The 23438-nt window shown below is 44.5% G+C and overlaps 1 protein-coding gene across 1 annotated transcript in view; it reads left to right on the top strand.

Annotated features, from left to right (window-relative positions):
* Nucleotides 1-332: 332 nt before the first annotated feature.
* The window catches only part of HMCN1 (hemicentin 1), a 206021-nt gene continuing 182915 nt past the window's right edge, over nt 333-23438 (top strand). Inside the window, exon 1 of the mRNA XM_075760556.1 lies at nt 333-961. Within this exon, the coding sequence (XP_075616671.1) occupies nt 670-961 (292 nt within the window). The 5' untranslated portion in view covers nt 333-669. The remainder of the gene's footprint in view (nt 962-23438) is intronic.

Raw genomic sequence — 23438 nt, forward strand, 5'->3', positions numbered from 1 at the left:
TCTCGTATCAAGCGTTTGTAATAATAAAACGATAAATATGCTCATCTACCCTCCTAGGGATGAGCTCGGGTCTGCACGGCCGTCCTCACCTCCCCAGCAGGTGTGGGCGCAGACCCCGGTCCGTGACGGGCAGGTCTGTATCTCGCCCTCCGGCGCCCCGTTCCCGCCCCGGAGGGTCCCCCGCGGGGCTCGGCGGCCGTCGGGGCCGGGGCGGGCAGCTCGGGGCGGAGCGGAGCGGGAGAAGGCGGCCAGGTGTGAGGGGCGGCCCCGGCCCCACTAACGGCGCCGCGGGAGAGGGCCCTGAGGTGAGGGCAGGGGCCGCGGCGGGCCACGGGAGGCGGGGCCGGGCCGGGCGCCGCCTCAGTCCGCAGCCGGGGTTCCTGAGGCGGCAGCTCCAGCCGCGCCGGCAGCAGCTCCCGCACCCCGCGGCATGGACGGGGCTCAGCCTTCTCCCTCGGGGCGGCGCTGCCCCAGCCCTGCCCGATAAGAAAGGCGGAGCGGGGCCGCAGCCGCGCGTAGACAAAAGCTGCGGCGCTTCCTGCCCTCCGCGCTGAGGGGAGCGCAGCGGAGCGGGCGGTGGGCGCCGGTCTCTGCGCTCCTCCGGGCGGGGCGTCGCATCGCAAGTGCCTGTCTCGGCCGCCGCGGGAGCTGCGCAGGCTGCCGGGGAACATGGCTTTCCGCGGGGGCAGCGGAGCGTGGGGAGTGGGGCTGGGCGTGGGGCTGCTGCTCCTGCTCGCCCTGTGCCCCCGCGCTGTGCCCGAGCCCGGCGCCGAGAGGGAGCCCGGCGGTGAGGCGGTGCCGGAGGGTGCCTCCACCCTGGCGTTCGTGTTTGATGTGACCGGCTCCATGTACGACGACCTGGTGCAAGTTATCGAGGGGGCATCCAAGATCCTGGAAACGTCGCTAAAAAGACCCAAGAGACCCCTTTACAACTTCGCGTTGGTGCCTTTCCACGATCCAGGTAGGGATTTCTCTCTGGAGGATCCAGGCGGGCTCCGCCGCCTCCGAAGGGCGGCACACGCTGAGGTGGGCTCGGGGGCGGGAAGGAAAGCCCGGGGAGGACAGCAGAGGAGGTCCTGCTCGGGGCTGGTTGTTACTAAAGGTTGGGCTTCCTGCTCTTCCAGGGGCTCGGACCGTCCGTATTTCTGTCACAGCTTAGCTGGGTTCGCCGCTGCCGTGACTGGCGAGTAGCGTCTTCTGAGCCCCCTCCCTGTGTGCGTGCAGACAAATACCAGCACCTTCCAGATGCCTTCAGGGTAAACTGAAGTGGACGATAAGTGCACCGTATGCACCAAAGAGTAGTTTAGGGGATCAAGTACTCCTAATTCTAATACGAGCTGGAGTAGCTTCAGTGACCTTCTGTGCTAATAGAGCACACGTATACTAGGAACGAAGCTACTAACGTTTTTTTCGATGCCCTTCTAGGGAATACACTTACAAACATACATAATACAGTTGCACTTTTCCTCTGGTCTTCTTGTCCTATGTTTACATTCACAAACTTGCACTGAAATGATCCAGAAGCTTGACATGATGTGTTTTTTGGTTTGGGTTCTTATTCCTATCCCTCATTCTACCTTTTTTCTTTCTGCTGTATGTTGTGCGTTCCTCTCTTTCAGCATCTGTTTTCTATTCCCTTCCTATCCCTTTTCTCTGGCTTTCTTCCTCTTGCCTTGTCAAATATCTTCTGGTGACTTGAAGAGGAAGTAGGAATGGGATGCCCCAGGCTGGTGATATGTGCTGTACCATGCATTAAAAACTCTCTTCTTCTAGAAAAATAAGGGGGGGGGGGGAATTAAAGAGTGAGGAAAAGCCCTTGAACACTACCTTTATGGTTCTAGTTTCTGTGGAATATCTCAGAATATGATATTTCAGAAGTTAATTCTTAAGAGTTCAATTTTTGCAGGGATGTAATCAAATGAAAAGAGATACCACTATTTCCCGCAGTCATAGATACTTCTGCCCACAAGATATGTGTTTGCTATTGTTATAAATACTTCAAACCAAATGCTTGGAAAATTAGAGAAAAACTTGTCTTTGCAAATTTTTCTGTTTTGTTATTGATAAGTTTGTGTAGGTTTTCTATTTTTTTTTTCTTATAAAGACTCCACCATTGTGGTATCAGAGTGTCCTATCACAAAAGGGTCTGTTTATCTACCTTACTGCTTTCACCTTTGGTGTCACTTCCCCCCACCCCCCTTACTGTTTTTTTATTTTATGGAAAAAAACATATGAGGGACTTAAAAAGCATCAGGGCACAGAAGTAAGCAAGAAGGAAAAGATTTTGGTCAAGTGTAGAGACTAGAACTCTTTTTATATCCTTTTGGAAAATCAAGCTAGTAGTTCTCCTTGGAGCTTGTTCTCCTTGGAGCAGGCAGAAAATCAACACGATGGGTTGGAAGCATTTTGGTTTTATTTTCTCTTCACAATCACACTTTATACATCTTCCCTTTCTGCTCACCAAAGTGATCCACTATCAGAATTGATAGTTCACTTTTTCAGAGAGCTTGTGTATATGCATCAACCATGAAAGCAAGAAGTTGATCTTGAATGTTGCACTTTTAGTTTGCAGGTTTGTGTGAATGGTCCTTTGTTCTTGTGCATCCTTGGTAGAAACAAGTTCCAGCTTTTATATCACTGGTAGTTCCAATGCTTAGCTTTTACCACAGGCCACTTTCAAATACTTTGTTTCAGTAGTTAGTTTTGTCTTTCTCATACCACATGTTTTCTCTTCCTCACTCAGTTTTTCTTCTACATGTTTTCTCCTCTTCATTCCTTTTTTTCCCATTTCCCAGATGCTCTTGTTTCCACTGGCTCTCCAGGATCTTTGCTTCTGTTACATACTGATTCTTTTAATCATTCTTTGCTGTACCACCACCTTGCTGTGCACATACCTTGCTAGCAACGAATCCACTGCCACCTTCCTCTGCTTGATTCATGTTTTTTCCCCTTGCAGACTTCTTGCTTCCTTGCCTCCTCCCCCATTCCCTCTCTTTCCACAGGAGATCCCTTTCCTTGGCAAATGTTAGATTTCATTCAGCAGAGTAACTGAAACTTAAACCTGCAGAGAGCTGACCTGTACAACAAAGAACTGCTGGCAAACATATAGTGGTGTATCCTGTTACATGTCTCTATATGGAAGTCCAACTTCCCTGCATAGCCAGAGGGGGCCTCGCTTTTTAGTGTGATGGATAACTTGTGAGGTCATAAAGCTGTTTGAAAGTGGAGAATGTATAATTTTAAACTTCATTTTGTCTAAATTTCTGAAAACCATTTATGTCCTTCTTGAAATTAGAAGGACACACCACTGTCCAGTGTCTTGAAATTTATGGATGTAGCAGTGGAGACTGCTGGTGATCTGGTGTCTTACGATGACCAAGTTTAGGCACTTGAAAAGAACATACAAGAAATACTGTTGTGACCAGTTCTTCAACATCTGTTTTTGAATCTATGGAGAAGTAGCTTTTCTTAAAAATGTGATGAAAAATATTGCTTGGTTTGTATTTCAGTGTCCAATTCATTTACCTAGTGTTCTTTCTGAAGACTGTTTAACATGATGAGCATGAGATTATTATCTTTTTTTGTTCCTCAAGTTGTCTGTTTATTTGCTCAACTGATTACCTTTTTTTTTTTTTTCTTCAAAAAAGAGCTTTATATGTAGCTGCTCCACAGACAAATTCTTCTTGATGTTTTTGTGAGGTACAGTGGTCTGTGAGGTGAAAGGGACTCTACAAGGAGTTGAACCTCAGCTCCAAGGAGCTTCTCTTTGTGTAAAGCTGTCCTGATCCAGATACACTGTTTATTGATAGGTAATTACAATTTAAAGGTGGTGTGGGTTTGGGTTTGAGCGCCATTGTTTTCCTAATTTATGTTGCATGATGTATGCTGAGCAGTGCCCCAGTCATTCCCTTTGCAGTACTGCCTGGTTAGTACTGAGTAGCGAAACAGCTCAAGTGCTTTTTAAGCACCATAAGGGAACAAGCTGTTGACAAGGAGGGTATATTCACCAAAACCATACAAAAATCTGTCTTGGAAGAGTCCTTGATATCACACAAGGAACATCCGAATTATTTAATTCAAGTTATTTAAAAATCCTCCTATGTTCTACTGGACTACATTGTTACCAAAGTGCTGTGTATTAATGCTGCATTTGGATATGCCAACACGTTGTGGTCTTTGATGGTTGATTTAAGTGTAGCGTTATGACTACTGCAATGGTATTTTGGTAAAACAGTAATAATTAACAAGTATATGTTTTTAGTATCAAACCTGAGGGTTGGGGCATAGCCCAGACTTATAACCTAGTGAAAGAATTTCTAATGGGTTTCATATTCTGACACCGCTGTACCATGTGTTGGTATGCTCAGCTCTCCATTTTGAAAAAGCCTTTTGTTTTGGATTCGGCTTTGTGTGTAAGCATGTGCAATGCTTTAACAGATGACAGGAATTTTTCTATTGTGGTTTTTCAATGCCTAAACATGGCCACAGAAGTTTTGTAGATAGTGAAAAGGGCTGTTGACAAAGAAATCTCTTGCCAGACTTGTGTGCAATGGAAAAACTGAAGGAAAAAAAAAAAAGTCTCAAATTAAAAAAGAGTTGGCACAGGAAAATTTTGAATTGGAGCTGAAGATCAGCAAATGCTTTTATAGTTGCGTGTTGTGGGTCCTGATCTCCTACTAACTAACTCCCATTGTATCCTGTGGAAATGGGATTGGACTCAGAATGTCTTTATTTAACATCTGTGGCCAGCTTTTCTACTTTTTATTTATGCCATTAAGGAATTTTGGAATGGAAAATAAGCCTAAGAGGACAAATTCATCCCTAGTATTCTGTAAAGCTAATGGAATTATACCAGTAATAACTCTGACTCTGTGTAATTTAATCAAGCATTCCTTTAGTGTGAATGACTATTTTATAGACCAAACTCCAGCAATTCATTTTAATTGCAAGAAAAATGGAGGGAATATATAACCTCTGGACTTCCTAGTGCACAGGATGATGTTTGCCTTTTAATACTCTGCATGTCTACAAATCTCTGATATGAGCGTCTCCTAACCCTGTTTCTTACAAATCAGATAGGCAACATATTGCCTCTGTGAGAAAAGGGAAAAACCTTAATATTGCTTTGTTCAGATGGGAAAATAATATCAAACTTAAGTCATCCACCCAGGGTCACACGGTAAATATGTAGGAGAACTAGAAATGCAGTTTCTCTTTTCTTCCTTGATCCCACTCCTCTTTTTTGAGATTAAAGCTCCAACTATATCACAGAGTAAAGGCACGTAATTATGTTTAACTTTATAACCTGGGCTCTCCTTTATTTAACAGACTTGCAGTGCTTTACCCGTAAGAACAGTTAGGCTGCTGAGCCACATACTAGCTTGGAACAAGTTCAGAAGGTCATATGAAAGGTCTGAGAACTTTGGTTTTTGCAGGTTTGATAGTTTGGGGTTTTTTTTTTAGAAGTTATAATGAAAAAGAAATAATGTTTTTTCCAGATGAGGAACATAAGAAATTAACATTAGGCTATTAATGGAATTAAAATTTTTCATATTTCTTGATATAAAAAGTATCGTGGTTATACAAATGGATAATAAAGGGAGATGGAAAGCTGGGTGCAGAAATGGAGTAGTACAAGCTTTCCTTTGCACATTCACTTCTGCCATGATAAAGATGCTTGTGAGTGATGAAGAATAAATTGTCCTCCAAGTGTAGCAATAAAACCTCCACCCCTGCTCAGCTGAAACTTTTCCCATTTTTAATTGCACTGCTGTGGCTGCATGGCCGACCTTCCCAATATAAGCCACCGCTTTGTCCTTCCTTTCTGTACCTACAGGTAAGTGGTATCACTGCCTCTTCACCTCCCAGCAGGTTTCTGACATCAGACTTTCCTGATAACTTTCCTCCAACGTGTTACCCTGCACTTACCCTTTCACATTCTTCTTGAGGTCTTTGGCCTCAGGCTTTACTCTCGGATTTATGGGTGTCTATTAAAATTTTCAGGCAAAGGCTGAATGTATAAAAATCAGTTGTCTGAAATCTTTTCCCATTTGGGAGAAGTTGAATGGTCCTCCTAGTATAGCCTGAAGAAGGAGGTCATTGTCTTCAGGATTCCCTCAGGTTCCTTTGGGTGGGGGGGAGAAATGCTTCAAGCCTTGGTGTTACTTTTACTCAGGAACAGGGCTGTGGAGAAACTGCATGGCAGTAGGTTGCAAAGCAAGGAGGATGAGTTTAAGGGCAGTGCGGTATTTTGTACTGGGATCTGAGTTTGCCAGCACCACTGAAGTGGAGTTTGTACAAGGAATAGGGGCAGCATGAGAAAAGTTTGGGAGCTCCTGTGGTGTGCTGTTCCCTTGCAGTTCTTATTCTGGGAGTGAGACCTGTTGGTGTCACTGCCTTTGTGGGCAAGTAATAGCACTTAGTTGAGGTTGGCTTATTGTAAGCCATGCTGTGGTGTGATATAAACTTCCTTAGTACTTCAGTGGGTGACATTCAACACTGTGTGGGTGTAAATACAGTGTTTTTCATTTGAGTTTTGAGTAGGCTGTGATGGAACTAGGGGTTTAGAGAAGAGGCAGGGGGAGGGATATTGCCAGTGTTGCCATTAGTTTGCTGAAGAGAGAGATTCAGTGGGTTGCTGCTGTGTGTGTGTGTCCTGGACAGACCTCATGTCAATCTGTGGTATTCTCCAAACACACAGTGAGATGGAAACGGAATCTCTGCCCATCAGGAACTGAGGACTTGGTGAATTCTGTCTTTGGGTAGTAGCTCTTCCTGCCTGCATTCAGCGGGTCTCCTTACCTTCCTTGGTAGGTAAAACTGTTTGAAAGATGTCTAATATTTGAACTAGACAAATTATTAGGTTGACAAGGAGGAATAAACTGCTTGCCAATGAAGTTCCTGTTGGCAAAAGTTTTGCAAACACTGGGTACTTATAAAAATCCCATAGTTTTTATAGGAAGGAAAGAGTTGCCCCAACTCTGGTAGGAGTAGGGTCAGAGGCAAAGAAAATTATTCTCTCCACTTAATTGAAATAGTTTTCTTATTTTGAGAGGTGAGTGGATTATTCCCAAAATCCAAAGGCGGGGGAGGGGGAAGTGCTAATTTAACAAGTCCGATCTCCCTGTCCTGGTGTAGTAGCTCTACTGATGCATCACAGAATACCAGGTTAAAGTTGTCACAGCTGATCTTTGAGTAGTGTTCTTAAGATTTTTCAGAAGTTTGAGGTCACCAATCTGGAAAACTCAAGGTTATGTAAGGCTTTTCTGGGTTTGATTTATTTTGGGCTTCCTTAGATGTATAGTGACAGCAATAATGAGTGCATGTCCAATTTTTGAGTTTTTCTTTCAGGTTTTAGGAGACACAATGTAAATTTTTTAATGGTTCGGTGCTGTCTTGGTATGTCTGAAGACAAATAATAACCAGCACTGGGCATAACTGTTAAATCTGCCCTTTTGTGCTATAACTGTTGAAGTGTTACTATTGTTATTTCACCATTGACAATTTCAGCAGGAAGTACTCTGTTTCCTTAAGGCTCAAATACCGCTTCTCTATTGTTGTTACTACTACTAAGTTTTGTTGTTACTGTCAATGGTTGAATGACAATCACCAATACTATGTAATAGTGAACAACTCTGAGTTGATAAAGTCTAAAGCACTTACAGATACTTCCCATCTCCAAGACTTCTATGATTACTGACTGTATGCAAAATAAGTGTTTTGAAACCTTATTGTCATCTTTAACAGAGACATTGTGATATCTGTAAAATCAATTCTACGTGATTACATGGCTGTTGTCTTGGTCCTCTGGAAGGATTTATCTGAGGTCCCTCTGAAAGTAGCTGTTCATATAGATTACAGAAGACAGTATTGCCAGTGCCAGAAGCTCCAAAATCTGTGAGACAGCCAAAATGTTGTGACATCATCCAGAAGCCTAGTAGAGCCTCACTTACAACTTCTTTTTCTACTGTCTTAACTCTGCCTGTCCAGCCCTGAAGATATGCACAATGGTAATTTCCACCCCCCCCCCCCCCCCCTTAATTCTTGAATCTTGTTTGCAAAGGAAAGGATTTTTATCCCTGTGTTTACTTGCAGATACAAGGACATTGTCTTTTCCTTAAGAAAAAAAGTAATAATGCCTCAAATATGTTATTGTCTTCTGCTTTGCATTATGAATTACTTTTCATGTTACATTGGAAATTGTTGCCTGCTGATTTATACAGAAGCTACTTGTTCTATTTTGCATTGCTGTCCCCAGCTCCAAGTGGTGACAATTATGTGAAAATCTCTGTAGCTCATTAGCAATGCATCCCAATGTTATTCTGTCCTAATAATTATTACTGATGTAGTTTGGCAAACAAAGCTAGCTGTTCAGAACTGTATGCCTGTTCTTTATAGCTCCTGGAGTTTAGATGGAGGATACTTTCTCCAGAGCAAATCCTTCACATGTTCCTGTCTCTCAAACAGCAGCCACTATTATGGTGCAAATTCAACCATCAGGTATGTGACAATGTAGCAAATGATTGTACGAAGTTGTAGATTCGTCTGGAATACGCTGATTTTTAATGTAAGAGCTTTCTATCAGTTGCCTTAGAATCTTTACATTACTATTGGCTGGATGGTCGCACTCAGAGTTGTGGTCAACGGCTCAATGTCCAAGTGGAGAACGGTGACGAGTGGTGTTCCTCAGGGGTCTGGACTGGGACCGGCACTGTTCAACATCTTTGTTGGGGACACGGACAGCGGGATCGAGTGCACCCTCAGCAAGTTTGCCGACGACACCGAGCTGTGTGGTGGGTCGACACGCTGGAGGGAAGGGATGCCATCCAGAGGGACCTGGACAGGCTGGAGAGGTGGGCCCGTGTGAACCGCACGAAGTTCAGCAAGGCCAAGTGCAAGGTCCTGCTCGTGGGTCGGCGCAATCCCAAGCACAACTACAGGCTGGGCGAGGAATGGATTGAAAGCAGCCCCGAGGAGAAGGACCTGGGGGTATTGATTGATGAGAAGCTCAACATGAGCTGGCAACGTGCACTCGCAGCCCAGAAAGCCAGCCGTGTCCTGGGCTGCATCACAAGAGGCGTCACCAGCAGGTCGAGGGAGGGGATCCTGCCCCTCTACTCCACTCTGGTGAGACCCCCCCTGCAGTGCTGCGTCCAGCTCTGGGGGCCCCAGTACAGGAGAGACACGGAGCTGTTGGAGAGAGTCCAGAGGAGGCCACGAAGCTGATCCGAGGGCTGGAGCACCTCTGCTATGAGGACAGGCTGAGAGAGTTGGGGTTGTTCAGCCTGGAGAAAAGGCGGCTCTGGGGAGACCTTAGAGCCCCTTCCAGTCCCTGAAGGGGCTCCAGGAGAGATGGTGAGGGACTGTTTGAGGGAGTGTAGTGACAGGACAAGGGGGAATGAGTTTAAGCTGAAGGAGGGTCGATTTAGATGAGATATTAGAAAGAAATTCTTCCCTGTTAGAGTGGTGAGGCCCTGGCACAGGCTGCTCAGAGAGGTTGTGGAGGCCCCATCCCTGGCAGTGTTCAAGGCCAGGTTGGATGGGGCTTTGGGCAACCTGGGCTAGTGGAGGGTGTCCCTGCCCATGGCAGGGGGGTGGGACTGGATGGGCTGTGAGGTCCCTTCCAACCCAAACCAGTCTATGGTTCTATTATCCCTCCATTCACCTGAAAAACTCTTTCACTTCCCAGTATAGTAGGTTTTCCTTCATATCACTTACTACTATTGCATTTTCGAAGACTAACAGATAGCAAAATGTAGACTTTGCTGGAGGATTGCACACCTTGCTGAGAAGGGAAGGTTCTGTAACTTCCACTCAGATATGATTGTGTCTCTAGATCATGTGCAGTGAGCTGAAACTGTTGAGAAGCCACTCATCGCTGTTCACTGGGACATCAGTGTAGAAGTGTAGGTGTGCATCACAGAATACACGGTTAAAGAACAGCACAAATCCGCATGGTGACAGTATGAAACTCCGGTTAGTCTTTCAGCTGCTGCTGTTCTGCACAGAAAGATTTGTCCCTGTCTTCCCATCACAAGTTGCTGCCCCATTATTCCTGCTGCTTTAACTACTTGTTGATTGATCTCAAAGCAAATATCACAGAGTACTGCACCAGATTAGAAAGTGATCAAGCTGGTGCCAGTTAAACTGAAAAAGCAGTGAACCCTTGCCCTGGATAAAAAGTGGCTGTACATATTTTGCCATGTCCTGAATTACCCAAGCAGTGAATATGGTTCAGTCCCTCTGAAACATGGTGTGGAAGGAAGATCTGTTGAAGCTGTAATCTCTGCCTGCCTGGGCAGCTGAGGACTGCGCTTCTCCTCCTTGTGAAGCAGGGAATGGTAGTGACCCTGATTGAAGGTAGCGATGTCTGATAACTGCGAGCGGTGGGGAGAAGGTAGATACCAACAGTGTAAGAGCTGAATTTGTAGTTTTCTGTCTTCCTTCATTCTCCTTCCCTTCTTCCCACCCCAATTTTCCATTTATTTCTCAAAAGTTGCAGTAGCTTGTGTTTCCACACAGTCATGTGTAGAAGCCAAGTTAATCCTATTCATGGCAGTAATTATTTGATAGTGGGCCACATTGGCTACGGGTCTTGAGGGGAGCTCTATGGTATGGAAAGAAACGAGAAATTTCTGATCTTATATGCATCTACTGAATTGGTTTAAGTGCCCACAAATCAAACTTCTAATGATTTATAAAAAGCAGGTATTTGATGCAGGTCCTCAAGTCCTTTTAAGCTATGACTAAGCTGTCCCTTCCTGAGATTGATATATTCTGTCTCTTTCTCATCTGGAGAAAACAGTACTTAGTTCTGAGAATGCACAGAAATGAAACCAATAAGGATGCATAATACTATATATCTCTTTATCTCACTTTAACTGAGGCAGTAGTGTTCATTGTCAGATGAATTGTCAGTGAAATACATAGAGGGAAGTTGACAAGGAGGTGAACCAGAGAATATTTGTGTCTTGAAATGCCAGCCTTGCTCTTTTAAAGCAGCAATGCTAGAAGATAACTGTGGAAAAACAGTGCCTTTCTGTGGTGGGGAATGAACAGTGAATACCTTTAGTGAAGAGAGGAACTTGAGTTCTCAGAGGAGAACAAAGAGGGGAAAAAACCCCAAGAACTGAAGGCTGCTGAAACTGAGACTCTGTGATCCTTAATCCTTGCCCCATGTGCTGCACTCCCATCCAGCAGTTCCAGCTTGATTTGGATCAGGTACAGGGATGTGTCTGTGTGCCTTTTGAAAGCTCTCTCTGCTGGAGAGCTGGGCTGTGTGTTAAGTGCAGGAGGGTAAACAATACTTGTCCTGCGTAGGGGCCATGGAGCTATGAGACTCCATTTGCTGGTACAAATTGTGCTTCAACTTCTTTTAACCAACGGTGAGCAAAATGAGTTTATATTGGGTCTGTGCTTTGTTATGTGTCAGTGACATTCTTCATCCTGCTGTACCAACTTGTTGGGAACCTCAGAGCTATTTCCGTTATGCTGTGTGGACTTGAAATATGTGTCTCTGTAGTCTTTCTGACTTGTGCTTTACGCTTCTTGCGTGTGTATTGGAGGCTGCTTGGAATTTATAACTAGAGTGGGTTCAATTCAGTCAGTTGGATTAAGGAGTATGGAAAAGGAGCAGATACTTAATTTAGTTAATGGATTTTGAATGTGGCCTAAAGAATGTCAGGAGGAATGCTTTAGATGGAGAAAACCTTCAGATGCCAGTTGGTATATATTTTCCAATCAATGATTTGATTTTTGGCATGTGCTGTGGGCTTTGGTTTTGAAGGAGACGCGTACATCAGAGAAAATATTGGGAACATATGTTTTTCAGTTTGCAAATGGCAAAACAATTTCTCTGTTGAAAGAGACTGGTGTTACTTGATCGGCTCACCATGCCTTGATAATCAACCGTTTTGTTAGAAGAAATAGGATGGATTTAATGAAATGTGCTCTGGGCTGGCTGCTTCATATGCTTTCTTTACTACTGCCAGGGAGAATGTGTTTTACCCCTCAGTTACATTGTTGAATATAATTTTTTTTATAACTATTGCCAGCGTTTAGGATTTCCTGTTTTAGGTGTGTTGCTCTCAGATCTAATTTATGAGAACCTTCAGTTATGCTTATTGTGAATTCATGCTGTGCAGTTGTGGTTGGGTGAACTCTGGGCCTGAGATTTGCATTTTACCTAGGGATAGTTTACAATGTTATGTTTTTAAGTGGGATCAGAGTGGTTTAGGTTACGCATGTCCCCTTGTGGTCTATGGTTAAACTTCTCTGTTGCCTTTTGAAGAATGTGTGCCAACCTATTCTTTAGGAACTGCAGATGTGAGCTGAGCTTTTCCCTGGTTTTGCCAGAGGAAAAGCACAACGACTTCATGTTTCTGAAGCACTTGAATGGGCTCGTGTTACGTCAAGACGTGTGAAGCAGTGATGCTGAGGACAGGATTCATCCCATTTTACTTTAGGCCCTTAACTGAAGAACCTCAGCTGAAAGACTAGCTACCCAAAGGCTCTTTCTGTAATTCAGAAAAAGAAATTGGCGCCTTTATGGAGCAATTCATCACTTGTGAATTTTTAAATAGTATGGAGTTCTCATTTGCTTTCGCTAGCTGCAGAATGAGCAAAGGTTAGTTCAGTTGAAGACCTGAATTTAGGAGGTGTGAAGTCAAGTAAGAGGTTTTCTAATCTTCCCGCCCTGCTCCAGATCTTCCCAAGATTTTATTTTTATACAGTTTGTCATAGTACTGTATGGACACTGACTGCTCAGATCAGCCTAGCTTACATGGAGGAATAGTTTATGATGTCCTCCCTAGCTCTGGGTAGGACATTTTGAGCTAAAGCTGAGTAGTGCTCAGAGGCAGCCTGTACAGGCAGCCTCACCATAAACAGAGGGACCGCTGCAAGTCTGTGTTGTGGAGGGTGTTGGTGGATGCTTAATGATGTAGAACGTCTTACACCCCATTTGCCTTTACCACAGGTTGTCAGCAGGGTTTGAACCTTGGGTGTTCAGCAGAGGACTGTTCTGTGTAAGCTAGAGGAGTAATACTGGCAGCTACAAAGTTGATAATCTCTGTGGGGATAAGCCACAAATGGGGGCTGTGCTGCACATTGTTAATGTGTACTACAAATGTAAACAGGCTGTGTGTGTTTATGAAGATATGCTAACTTATTGTTCTGTATCCCATGTATTCTTCCATCTCTATTTGCTTTGGCATCCTTGGTTCTCCTCTTCACAGAGACACTGTGTGCAGTTTTCCAGCTCTGCTTCAATTGTAGCCCTTTTCCTAAAATATACTTAGCCACAGTTTTCAGTCTGTAAAATATTACTGGTAAAATATATGCATATTTGAAAATGACATGTTCCCAGACACCAAGCCAACAAGCTGCATACATCACATGCAACGAAAGATAATTGAAAGTGTTGAATTTATTTTCAGTAATGTATCCCTATTAGCAGTTTCATCTGTTCGCTCTGGAATAGCAGCTTCCTTACCATATGCTCTTGGTAATACAGCAGTTAGTGTGTGTGATATTAGGTACAATGAATCAAGCACGTAAGTGTTTGGAGCCTGTGTAAAACATAATGGGACTCTCAAAATAAACTTGGATGTGCGAGCTTTGTGCAGAGAGAATTTTGAACTATCTTTTGAGGTGCCTGCATGAGCTGGCTCTTGACAGCTGGTCCCCTCACGGGTGCGGAGCCTGTTGCAGAATTGCAGTTGAGAGGGAGTGAGCTTTAGCTCTGTATTTCAGTGCTCAGTGTTTTCACGGGAACCGTAATGCTTCCTTTCCCTGCTGTTTTTCCCCCAGCCCCAGGACTACAAAATACGAAGAGAGCTTTAAAAGGCAATTTCATGTAGCCTGATACATAGGAGAGCCAAACTCCCAATATCAACTTTATAACTGTAGGATAAATTACAACCAGTAGAGCTTGTCTGCAGTGAGATGTAGCAAAAGCAGAATGGGACCACAGGTTTTCAGGCTGGAAAAACCCTGCTGAAGTGGAGTGAGTGGGGGTGGGTTTGTATAATTAAACGAAAATGAAGGAATGTCTTGTGTTGCTGTAGTCCCAGCAAAATGTCTGGTCTGTTTGCTCAGGATAGCAGCTCTAATCTATGACTATAGGTTACTGCTGGATTCCTGCCATCTTGTTTAAATTAGATTCATAGCCTGGGGGGTGGGGGTGTAAGCAGGAAGCCATTGTAATTTTCATGCTTTGGACACCAGCGTATTTTCATGAGCTGAAGTTAAGTGTCTCTGGGGATGCTGAATATCACTGAAACATTTCCTGAGTTCTCTTAAGCTGTACAATGGTATGTCCGAGTCTGTTTTCCAAAGGACAGAGCTTTTTGTTTAGTTAGTGAGGTCTTAGTTAGTTCACTGAACTAGTATGCTTTTGCACTTATAATTTATTGAGGAACAGAAAAGGAGGAAAGCTGTGCAGCAAAAATGAATTCCTCTGCCTTAGAACAGCTAGGAGTACTGTGGTTTCTTTTATGCCCACTTACTAATTTATATTTCTATTTACTAAAATCCTCAAGACATTATGACTTTGCAACTGCAGTGTCAGAGCTAGTTTTTTAGGCTGTAAATAGGTGAAATGGTTAGGCAACCACATGGTTTTAAGTAAAAGAGCAATAGGTGGAGCACCCAAGTAGAGAGACCACGATTGCTGCCAATCTTTGGGCTAATCACTTTGCATTGTGGCACTTCTTTTCCATTTTATGTTACTTGGCTTGTACAGCACCAACACAACAGTAGTGTGGTTTTAATTAGAGATCTTTAGCACCACTGTGCACACCCTAACTACTGTCTTTTACCAGAGTTTGAGTACCAGAAGTACTGCTAGCCCCCCACGAGCGGCACCGGCAAAGCCAAGCCCCAGCTGGCCCCTGGCAGACAGCACTAGGAAGACACGGTGTGCACTTTCCTACAGCATTGGAGACCATAACATGGTGCTTAGGCAGTGGTGCTTGTCCAGGAGTGTTGTCTCCCGATTTAATAACATATTTCTTAAGATCTTACATCTTAGTGTCTTAGGCATTTCAGATGAGTGGGGGTTTTTTGGTGTTTGGGATTTTTTGTTTGTTTTGTTTTGGTCATGTCTTCCCCCTTTAAATTTTACATAAGCTGAATGAAAGCACAAGGAATTCACGTGACTTACTCCTGAGTCACAGTCCTCTGTGTTAACCACAAACCCACAAATCACTTATTTGTCCCTGAAATGTTTACTTTTCCTTTTCCTTTCTTTCCTAATCTGTCAGACTCCCACATCTTCTTATGTTCTCTGCCTCTTCCTTCAGCCTATCCCTCCCTCAAAGTTTCCATTGACCCTTTTCCCTCAGAGGTTCAGTGTCCCTTCTCAGCACTCTCCTTTATCTCAAGATTTCTTGGCAGTCTGGAGCATCTTTTACGTATACAGACTGTATCCTGGTGATGAAAAGTGTTGCTGCTGAAGGCAATGTATTCTTGCTCTGAAAGGAGCGCTGTGTTAGCCACACACAGGTTTGTGCAGGAGGTGATGGAGAAGTCTATCCCTCACTGCTTTCAGTGTGTCTGATGGCTGGTGTTTGCCTTGGCATGAGTGAGGGTGGTAGCAGGGACGCGGGTCATTCTCACTTTGCATGTTGGCCACATGCGTGAGTACGTTTCTAGAGTTTGTTCTGCATCTGAATCGCACCAACGGACTCTGATATTTTGTTCTCCGAAATTGTGGCTGAATCTGTGGACATACATTTTCTTAAAGGTGTAGCTGTAATGGACAAAAAGAAGTACTGCTCTGTGCTGCTCTCTGCTTCCCTCATCTTCAAGATTATGGCTTTTTCTGCTCCCCAGCCATGAGTGCTGCTCGGCAATTCTGGGTTCATTCCAAAATGTCCAGGTTAGCAGAGACTGCTGAAACTCTTTGAACTTGCTAACTTGGTTAGCAAGAGTGTGCATGAACCTCTTTCCTGCTGAGCAGAGGATGTGATGACTCGTGTTAGGACTGTTCTGGAGAGCAGGGCTGGCGATTTGTTCAGCTGGCATAGCTGCAGCGGGAAGGGAATGAGTGTCCCTAGCACTAGTGAACTGAATTGAACTGGAAAGATTGAGTTACACAGGATCTGTGTGTGTGCAAATCTAGACAGTCTCTGTTGAATGTTGACTGTTGAATGGGAGAAGAAAATGTGGCTGCTCTGTGTATCAAGCTTTGTTCTAAATATTACTGTTGGTGCGCATGCTTAGGGTGAGAAAAGTGAAGATCTTGTCATTACTGTAAAACCTCAGCCCTTTCCCTACCCTTGGAAGTGTAACGATCAGTCTGTTACCTAAAGTGAACCATGGTCTATGAAGATAAGTAATGTGTGTTGCATTTTAAACAATTTGGCAATTGTATGACTTCAAGCAAATCTTTTAAGCTCCTGGTGGTTTAGCATAGCCACCTATACTGATACATACCCACAGAATCCCAGACTGGCAGGGGTTGGAAGGGACCTCTGGAGATCATCTAGTCCAACCCCTCTACTAGAGCAGGATCACCCACAGCAGGTCGCACAGGATGGCGTCCAGGTGGGTTTGGAATCTCTCCAGAGAAGGAGACTCCACAACCTCTCTGGGCAGCCTGTCCCAGTGCTCGGTCACCCTCAGAGGGAAGAAGTTTCTCCTCATGTTCAGATGGAACGTCCTGTGTTCCAGTTTGTGCCCGTTGCCCCTTGTCCTGTCGCTGGGCACCACTGAGAAGAGTCTGGCCCCTTCCTCTTGACATCCGCCCTTCAGATATTTATAAACGTTGTTGAGGTCCCCTCTCAGTCTTCTCTTCCCCAGGCTAACCAGACCCAGCTCTCTCAGCCTTCCCTCATACGAGAGATGCTCCAGTCCCTTAATCATCCTCGTGGCCCTCCACTGGACTCTCTCCAGTAGTTCCTTCTCTCTCTTGAACTGGGAGCCCAGAACTGGACACAGAACTCCAGATGTGGCCTCACCAGGGCAGAGCAGAGGGGAAGGAGAACCTCCCTCGACCTGCTGACCACGCTCTTCTGAATGCCCCCCACGATATCATTGGCCTTCCTGGCCACGAGGGCACACTGCTGGTCACAGAGAGCTTGTTGTCCACCAGGACTCCCAGGTCCTTCTCTGCAGTGCTGCTTCCCAGCAGGTCAAGCCCTCACCTGTGCTGGTGCCTGGGGGTGTTCTCCCCTGGGTGCAGGACCCTACACTTGCCCTTGTGGAATTTCATTTGGTTCCTGTCCGCCCAGTTCTCCAGCCTGTCCGGGTCTCACTGAATGGCAGCGCAGCCTTTTGGTGCTGCTCCTCCCAGCTTGGTATCATCAGCAAACTTGCTGAGGGTGCACTCTGTCCCCTCGTGCAGGTCACTGATGAATATGTTGAACAAGCCCGGACCAAGCACTGACCCTTGGGGCACACCACTAGCCACAGGCCTCCAACTAGACTCTGCGCCGCTTATCACAACCCTCTGGGCTCTGCCATTCAGCCAGTTCTCAACCCACCCATGTGTTTTTCCTTTTGGAGGGAAGGTGCAGAAATACTGCGTAGCGTAGAGATGTGTGGTAGCTTATGGAGATGGAGCTCTAGCTTAGCAAGTGGTACGAGATTTGTTTCTGTAAAGGGTATGAGGGAAGCAACTTAAGAGATGCAGTCGCATGCCTGCTTCATGGGGATGAATCTTGGTTTGTAAAGAGTATGGTTTGAGATGAAAGAAGCAAACAAGAACAGCCCCAAATAAGTGAAGCATGTTTGAATTAACTCCTTAATTTGCATAAAGCTTGTTTAGAGGCAGATTTGAAGTGCATAAAACCTTTCAAACTCTAGAAATTTTGGCTGTGGATATTTATGTGATGACTCAAGCCCATCTCACCTTTTGTGTTGTAGCTACATAGCATTAAACAGTTTCTTAGTTACTTGCAATGAAATGTCCCATTGTGTAGATGTAAAAGCCATTTTTTCCACTTCGATATTCCATCTCATTGAACAGGTTTTGATCTCAGTTAACATGGAGTAAATCCAGAGTAATTCCATTACAAACAGTGAAGTTAGTTTGGATTTACACCAGTATAACTGAGGTCAGAGTCTGGCTGTGGTTGTCTGTTTTCTTTATTTGCTAAATATTACATATTTCCCAAATATCCCTTCCATCTCCTCTTCAGACCTTGCTGGCTCCTCCTACTTTCCCAAATTCCAAGAGTAACAACATAGGTGAAATTTGCTCGATGAAAGATTGTTTAAGCAGGGTCTGTTTTTTATTAGCTCAGCTGTTTTTAATTTTTTCAGCACTGTTTGAAGTTTCATTGTACTCAGGATAGGATCTGAATTCAACGTGCTTTTCCTACTTGACTCAATTTTGTGAATTAGAAGTGCGGTGTTTTAAATTATAGGGTGCTCTCCAACATTATCATTGAGTAAGAATTGTATGCCTCGGTGACATTTCAAAGCAGCTTTTAACTCCAGAGATCAGAAAAAGGAAAAAGGTTGTGCCTTAAGGCATTACTGTTAATCAGCAACATAGCGTGTTTGAAAGACCTTAGTAAATGCAAGATGTGACTTTGGAGAATGAGATGAATTAAATTTTTCCTGTTTTTGTTTGTATTTCCTGACATGAATCTAGCTTTGTAGAAGTGTACTCTGAACTTTATTACAGAGCATTTTAATTTACCATGTGTCAGACGTCTGGAATATCATCTAGGTTATTCTGTTAGTTAAATTGGGTTTATTATTAAGGTTAGATGTTAGGACAGTTTTATCTATGTTTTATATAGTTTAGCTGGTCCACTGGGGTCTTGGTCCTCATAATTATACCAGAAATGAATCTGTAACAGTTGTATTAACAACTTTATAGTTGGACTTCTGCTGTTACAGTATCTCTACCTTCGTATGATGATAAATAATGCTGCCCAGAATATCTAGCTCTTACATGAGGGATAAAGAAAGGAAGGGAGATGGGAAACACCACACCCTTCAGTTTTTAGACCTTGGGCACAAACAAACTGTCTGTAGTTAAGCAAAACACGAAGAATGTTTTTGTATGTATTCTGTTGATTTTGATACGATTTTCACATATGCTTAAGTGTTTTTCTGGGTGAGGCCTTACGGATTTGCCTTGGGCAACAAAGAGAATCTTTGGCAGAACTAGTGATTTAAACCTGAGCGATAATCGTTGGGATGCCATTTTGTACTGCAGAAACCCGAGTGAGAGCTTCACAGAAAGACTTCAGTCACTATTCATGTCTGTACCTGAACCTCTCCTAAATTCCACGTAGTGACAGTTTTCACCGTGACTATAGCAGCGGGCAGTTCTCAAAACCAGATGGTTCCTCAATCCGGCACAACAGCCTGTTGTTTAAAGAGTTAGTCATGCACTTAGAGCCTTTGTTCCTTGGCATCAGTGTTCAAAAAAGTTAGCCTGATTATGAATGTATGTAGGAATTTCAGGTTGGTTTGTGAATGCCATTAAGAACCTGTATTTTTTGGTTCTTCTTGTTTTGAGCCTTATTTTGGACGCAAGAAATACAGCATCAGTTGTGCTTTCTTCTTAGAAGAGACTGTGTTATGGGCTGGACAACTGCTCTGGCTTCTCAGGCGGTCGGTGGAAGCCTTGTGGCTGGAATGAGAAAGTTCTTGAGAGGATGTTCAAAAGCAGAAAGGGTGTTGGCAGAGGCTGCCATCTAAAGAGACTGCTCTTTGAGGAAGGGAAGCTATTCCATTATCACGTGCTGACCTGAGACTCGCACAGGGCAGTGAAGTCTGCACGGGGTGCTGAAGGGGGTGGCATTCAGAAGTAGGTTTTCTTCCGATCTGCACTGCTTATGCTGATGAAAAGTGTCTGTAGTTAAGGTGTTCTTGTTCTAGGACTGTGTTTCCTTGCTTTACAGCTAGGCTGTGCCTGGACAGCACAGCTAGCAAACCAGAACTCTTATCACTAGTAGGCCTCTTGTTGGAAACATATGTTTGGAAAAGTGCGTAAGTGGAGGTGAAATGGGCGGTTGAAGTCTTGAGTCACTGGATGGCTGAACTCTAAGCCTTGCTGCCTGTGAAGGATGTCAGGCATGAGATCAGCACTTGAGGCTGTGCCAGTGAGACCTTGCAGCAGGAGCACCAAGCAACCCTCAGCAGAACAAAGACAGAATCTAGGCTATAACCATAGAATCACAGACTGGTTTGGGTTGGAAGGGACCTCAACGATCATCTAGTTCCAACCCCCTGCCATGGGCAGGGACACCCTCCACTAGCCCAGGCTGCCCAAAGCCCCATCCAACCTGGCCTTGAACACTGCCAGGGAGCCAGGGGCAGCCACAGCTTCTCTGGGCACCCTGTGCCAGGGCCTCACCACCCTCACAGGGAAGAATTTCTTTCTAATATCTCATCTAAATTGACCCTCCTTCAGCTTAAACCCATTCCCCCTTGTCCTGTCACTACACTCCCTCATAAACAGTACCTCACCATCTCTCCTGTAGCCCCTTCAGGGACTGGAAGGGGCTCTAAGGTCTCCCCAGAGCCGCCTTTTCTCCAGGCTGAACAACCCCAACTCTCTCAGCCTGTCCTCATAGCAGAGGTGCTCCAGCCCTCGGATCAGCTTCGTGGCCTCCTCTGGACTCTCTCCAACAGCTCCATGTCTCTCCTGTACTGGGGCCCCCAGAGCTGGACGCAGCACTGCAGGGGGGGGTCTCACCTGAGTGGAGCAGAGGGGCAGGATCACCTCCCTCAACCTGCTGGTCACGCCTCTTGTGATGCAGTCCAGGACACGGCTGGCTTTGTGGGCTGCAAGCACACACTGCTGGCTCATGTTGAGCTTCTCATCAATCAATACCCCCAGGTCCTTCTCCTCGGGGCTACTCTCAATCCATTCCTCGCCCAGCCTGTAGTCGTGCTTGGGGTTGCGCCGACCCACGAGCAGGACCTTGCCCTTGGCCTTGCTGAACTCCATGCGGTTCGCGCAGGCCCACCTCTCCAGCCTGTCCAGGTCCCTCTGGATGGCATCCCTTCCCTCCAGCATGGCGACCCCACCACACAGCTTGGTGTCGCCAGCAAACTTGCTGAGGGTGCACTCGATCCCGCTGTCCATGTCGCCAACAAAGATGTTAAACAGTGCCAGTCTCAGAAGGGCAAGTTCAATCTATTTTAAGACTAGCTTCAGCTAGAAGAATGTATTCTGTCTGAGAGAGGTATAACTAGTGCTCTTGTTCTTTAAAGAAAGATGAGTCATATGCATTGTGTGACAATTTGGACCATTTAAGTTATTAATTCATACAGTCTATTAAAAATAGAAAGGAAGAAGAATAATTTTCAATGGTGTAGAGTTTTTGGATGAGTTTTGTATTCTTAGCTCTACTGGAATCTTACCAAGTGCTCATAATTGTAAAAATTGTTCCGTCTTATATGCTAAGCCACTTGACTTTGCTCTGAGAAGGTTGAGTAGCACTCACTTGCCAACTCTGATATGATAGGAGCGATGAACTACTCGAGGGTGGACATAGCTGTAGTAACATCTAGAACAACTGCTGCTGTTAGTAAAAGTCTTAAGTCTTAATGATATTATAATACTAGATGTATTATTGTGTCAGTCTGACAAAAAAATATGAGCTGAGAAGCTGATGTAAGATGAACACTCAAACCATGCCCCTACCCATTCAAATCTTCACTAGCACAAATAGGGTGGGAAACTCTGGTAAGAGGGCACCTGAAAACACCACCAATTGAGAGCTGATGAGATCAGTCTGTGAGCCCCTTTATTTCTTCTCAACAATGATGAGTGACAAAAATCTTGGGCTGCACTAAAAGTATGCTTTCCATGTTCCCCAGTGGCATCCTCAGTTAATGTACTAAAAGCTGGAGCAACTAAGAAATTAGCACCCACCTTTCCTTTGTGCTCACAGGTGAGGGGAGTGGTTACCACTTAAAATATCTCAGTAGGCATTGTCAGAGTGTGTTTGAAAGCACCTGCATATTCAGAGAGTGAGTGGTGGGGTTTTTTCAGGGCCTGCATTGTGTCTGGAAGAAAATATGCTTTTGATTTGAGCTACATAAACAGCACAAGGCAGGTTATAGCATTGATTTTTTTTTTTTTTTTTTGGAGCTTGATGGCTTCATGGCCACAAATCCAAACTTTCCAAAGAAGAAAGCTTTGTGCTCTGTGCTGTATAAACAGGCTGAACAATTTACTGAAAATAGTCATGGTAAATGCTTCAATTTTTAAATTTAGTAATTCTTTAAAAGTAACTCTGGTAATTATTTAGCAATGGATTATTTTATTTACATGTGAGAGTTCCATGTTTTTCTAGTAGCGAGCTGAGTACATCCTGGTCTTGTTGGACTATGCCAGATAGAAGGTGAAACTGGGAAATACAGGGATCAAGGCAAATGAGTTGGTCTAAGCTAACTTCTGTCTGAACATAAATAGTGGCATTATTTTGAACAGATTTTAAAAGATGAGCAAACAGAAAACCAGGCTTCTGCATAACATATTCCTGTTTAAGTGATTTAAGTTATGCAAAATTTAAAAGACTTTTTAGGGTAAAAAAAGCTAATATCCTCTTTTTTTTTTTCCCTCATCCCTCCTCACATCTGCTTTTTGAATTAGTTTGGAGTGTGCTTGCATTTTTACACCAGTAAAACTCAGTGGAATTTTATAATCAACAGATAATATGTAATGTTTCCCCCTCTTCCACAGATTCCTAAAAACTGCTGAACACTCAAACCTGCATCAAGATCAGAAATATTCTCACGATTTCCCTTTTTTCTTTTTCCAAAGCCATGAAACAGCTTTCCTATAGCCATTAACCTCCTGCTCTGTTCAGGCATCCGACCGCACATTCGGATACGTAACGTCATGTCCCCTGCGGTCAGTGCTGGGGCAACGAGCGCTTTGCAAAGGGGTGACAGAAATCTGCGCAGAACGTGATTCTGCTCCTGCCGACGCTGCTAACCACAGCCAATTGCACTGAACTGCGGTGTGTAGATAAGCATGGGTAAATCGGGATGGATTAGTAGCTCCCCAGTTAAGCTCTCATGAATCTTGTTGTAATGAGCTGCCTAGAGTTATTGCTTGTGTAGAAGAGTTGGCAAAAAGGCAGCGTGTTTGTAAGTGAGCTGCCAGTGAAAAGGAAACAAATGCTGCTTCTGGGACACGTAGATGGCATCTCAGCACTGCTGCAGCAGGCCCTGTCACCTTGAGGTGTCTATGGGTTTTTGTTTTTTTTTTCTGAGCTGTGCTCTGTGGCCTTAAAAATAATTTCTTGTAAAACACTCCTGGTGGTTTAATTCTGAGTTTATCCTGAGCCTAACCTGCAGGTTTGGCTGCCGCCTTGAGTTGTGGTAGATGCTCACGCAGGGAGTGAAGACATTGCACCGTAGTACTGCTAGTGGTTAGCAAAGGCTCTTGCTTTACCTGCTCAGAGGGTGGGAAGGAGTAATGGGTAAAGCTGAGAGTCTGCTTGTCTCTCTGCAGT

This window comes from Balearica regulorum, chromosome 8 (assembly GCF_011004875.1).
Source record: "Balearica regulorum gibbericeps isolate bBalReg1 chromosome 8, bBalReg1.pri, whole genome shotgun sequence".
Classification (NCBI taxonomy): Eukaryota; Metazoa; Chordata; class Aves; order Gruiformes; family Gruidae; genus Balearica; species Balearica regulorum.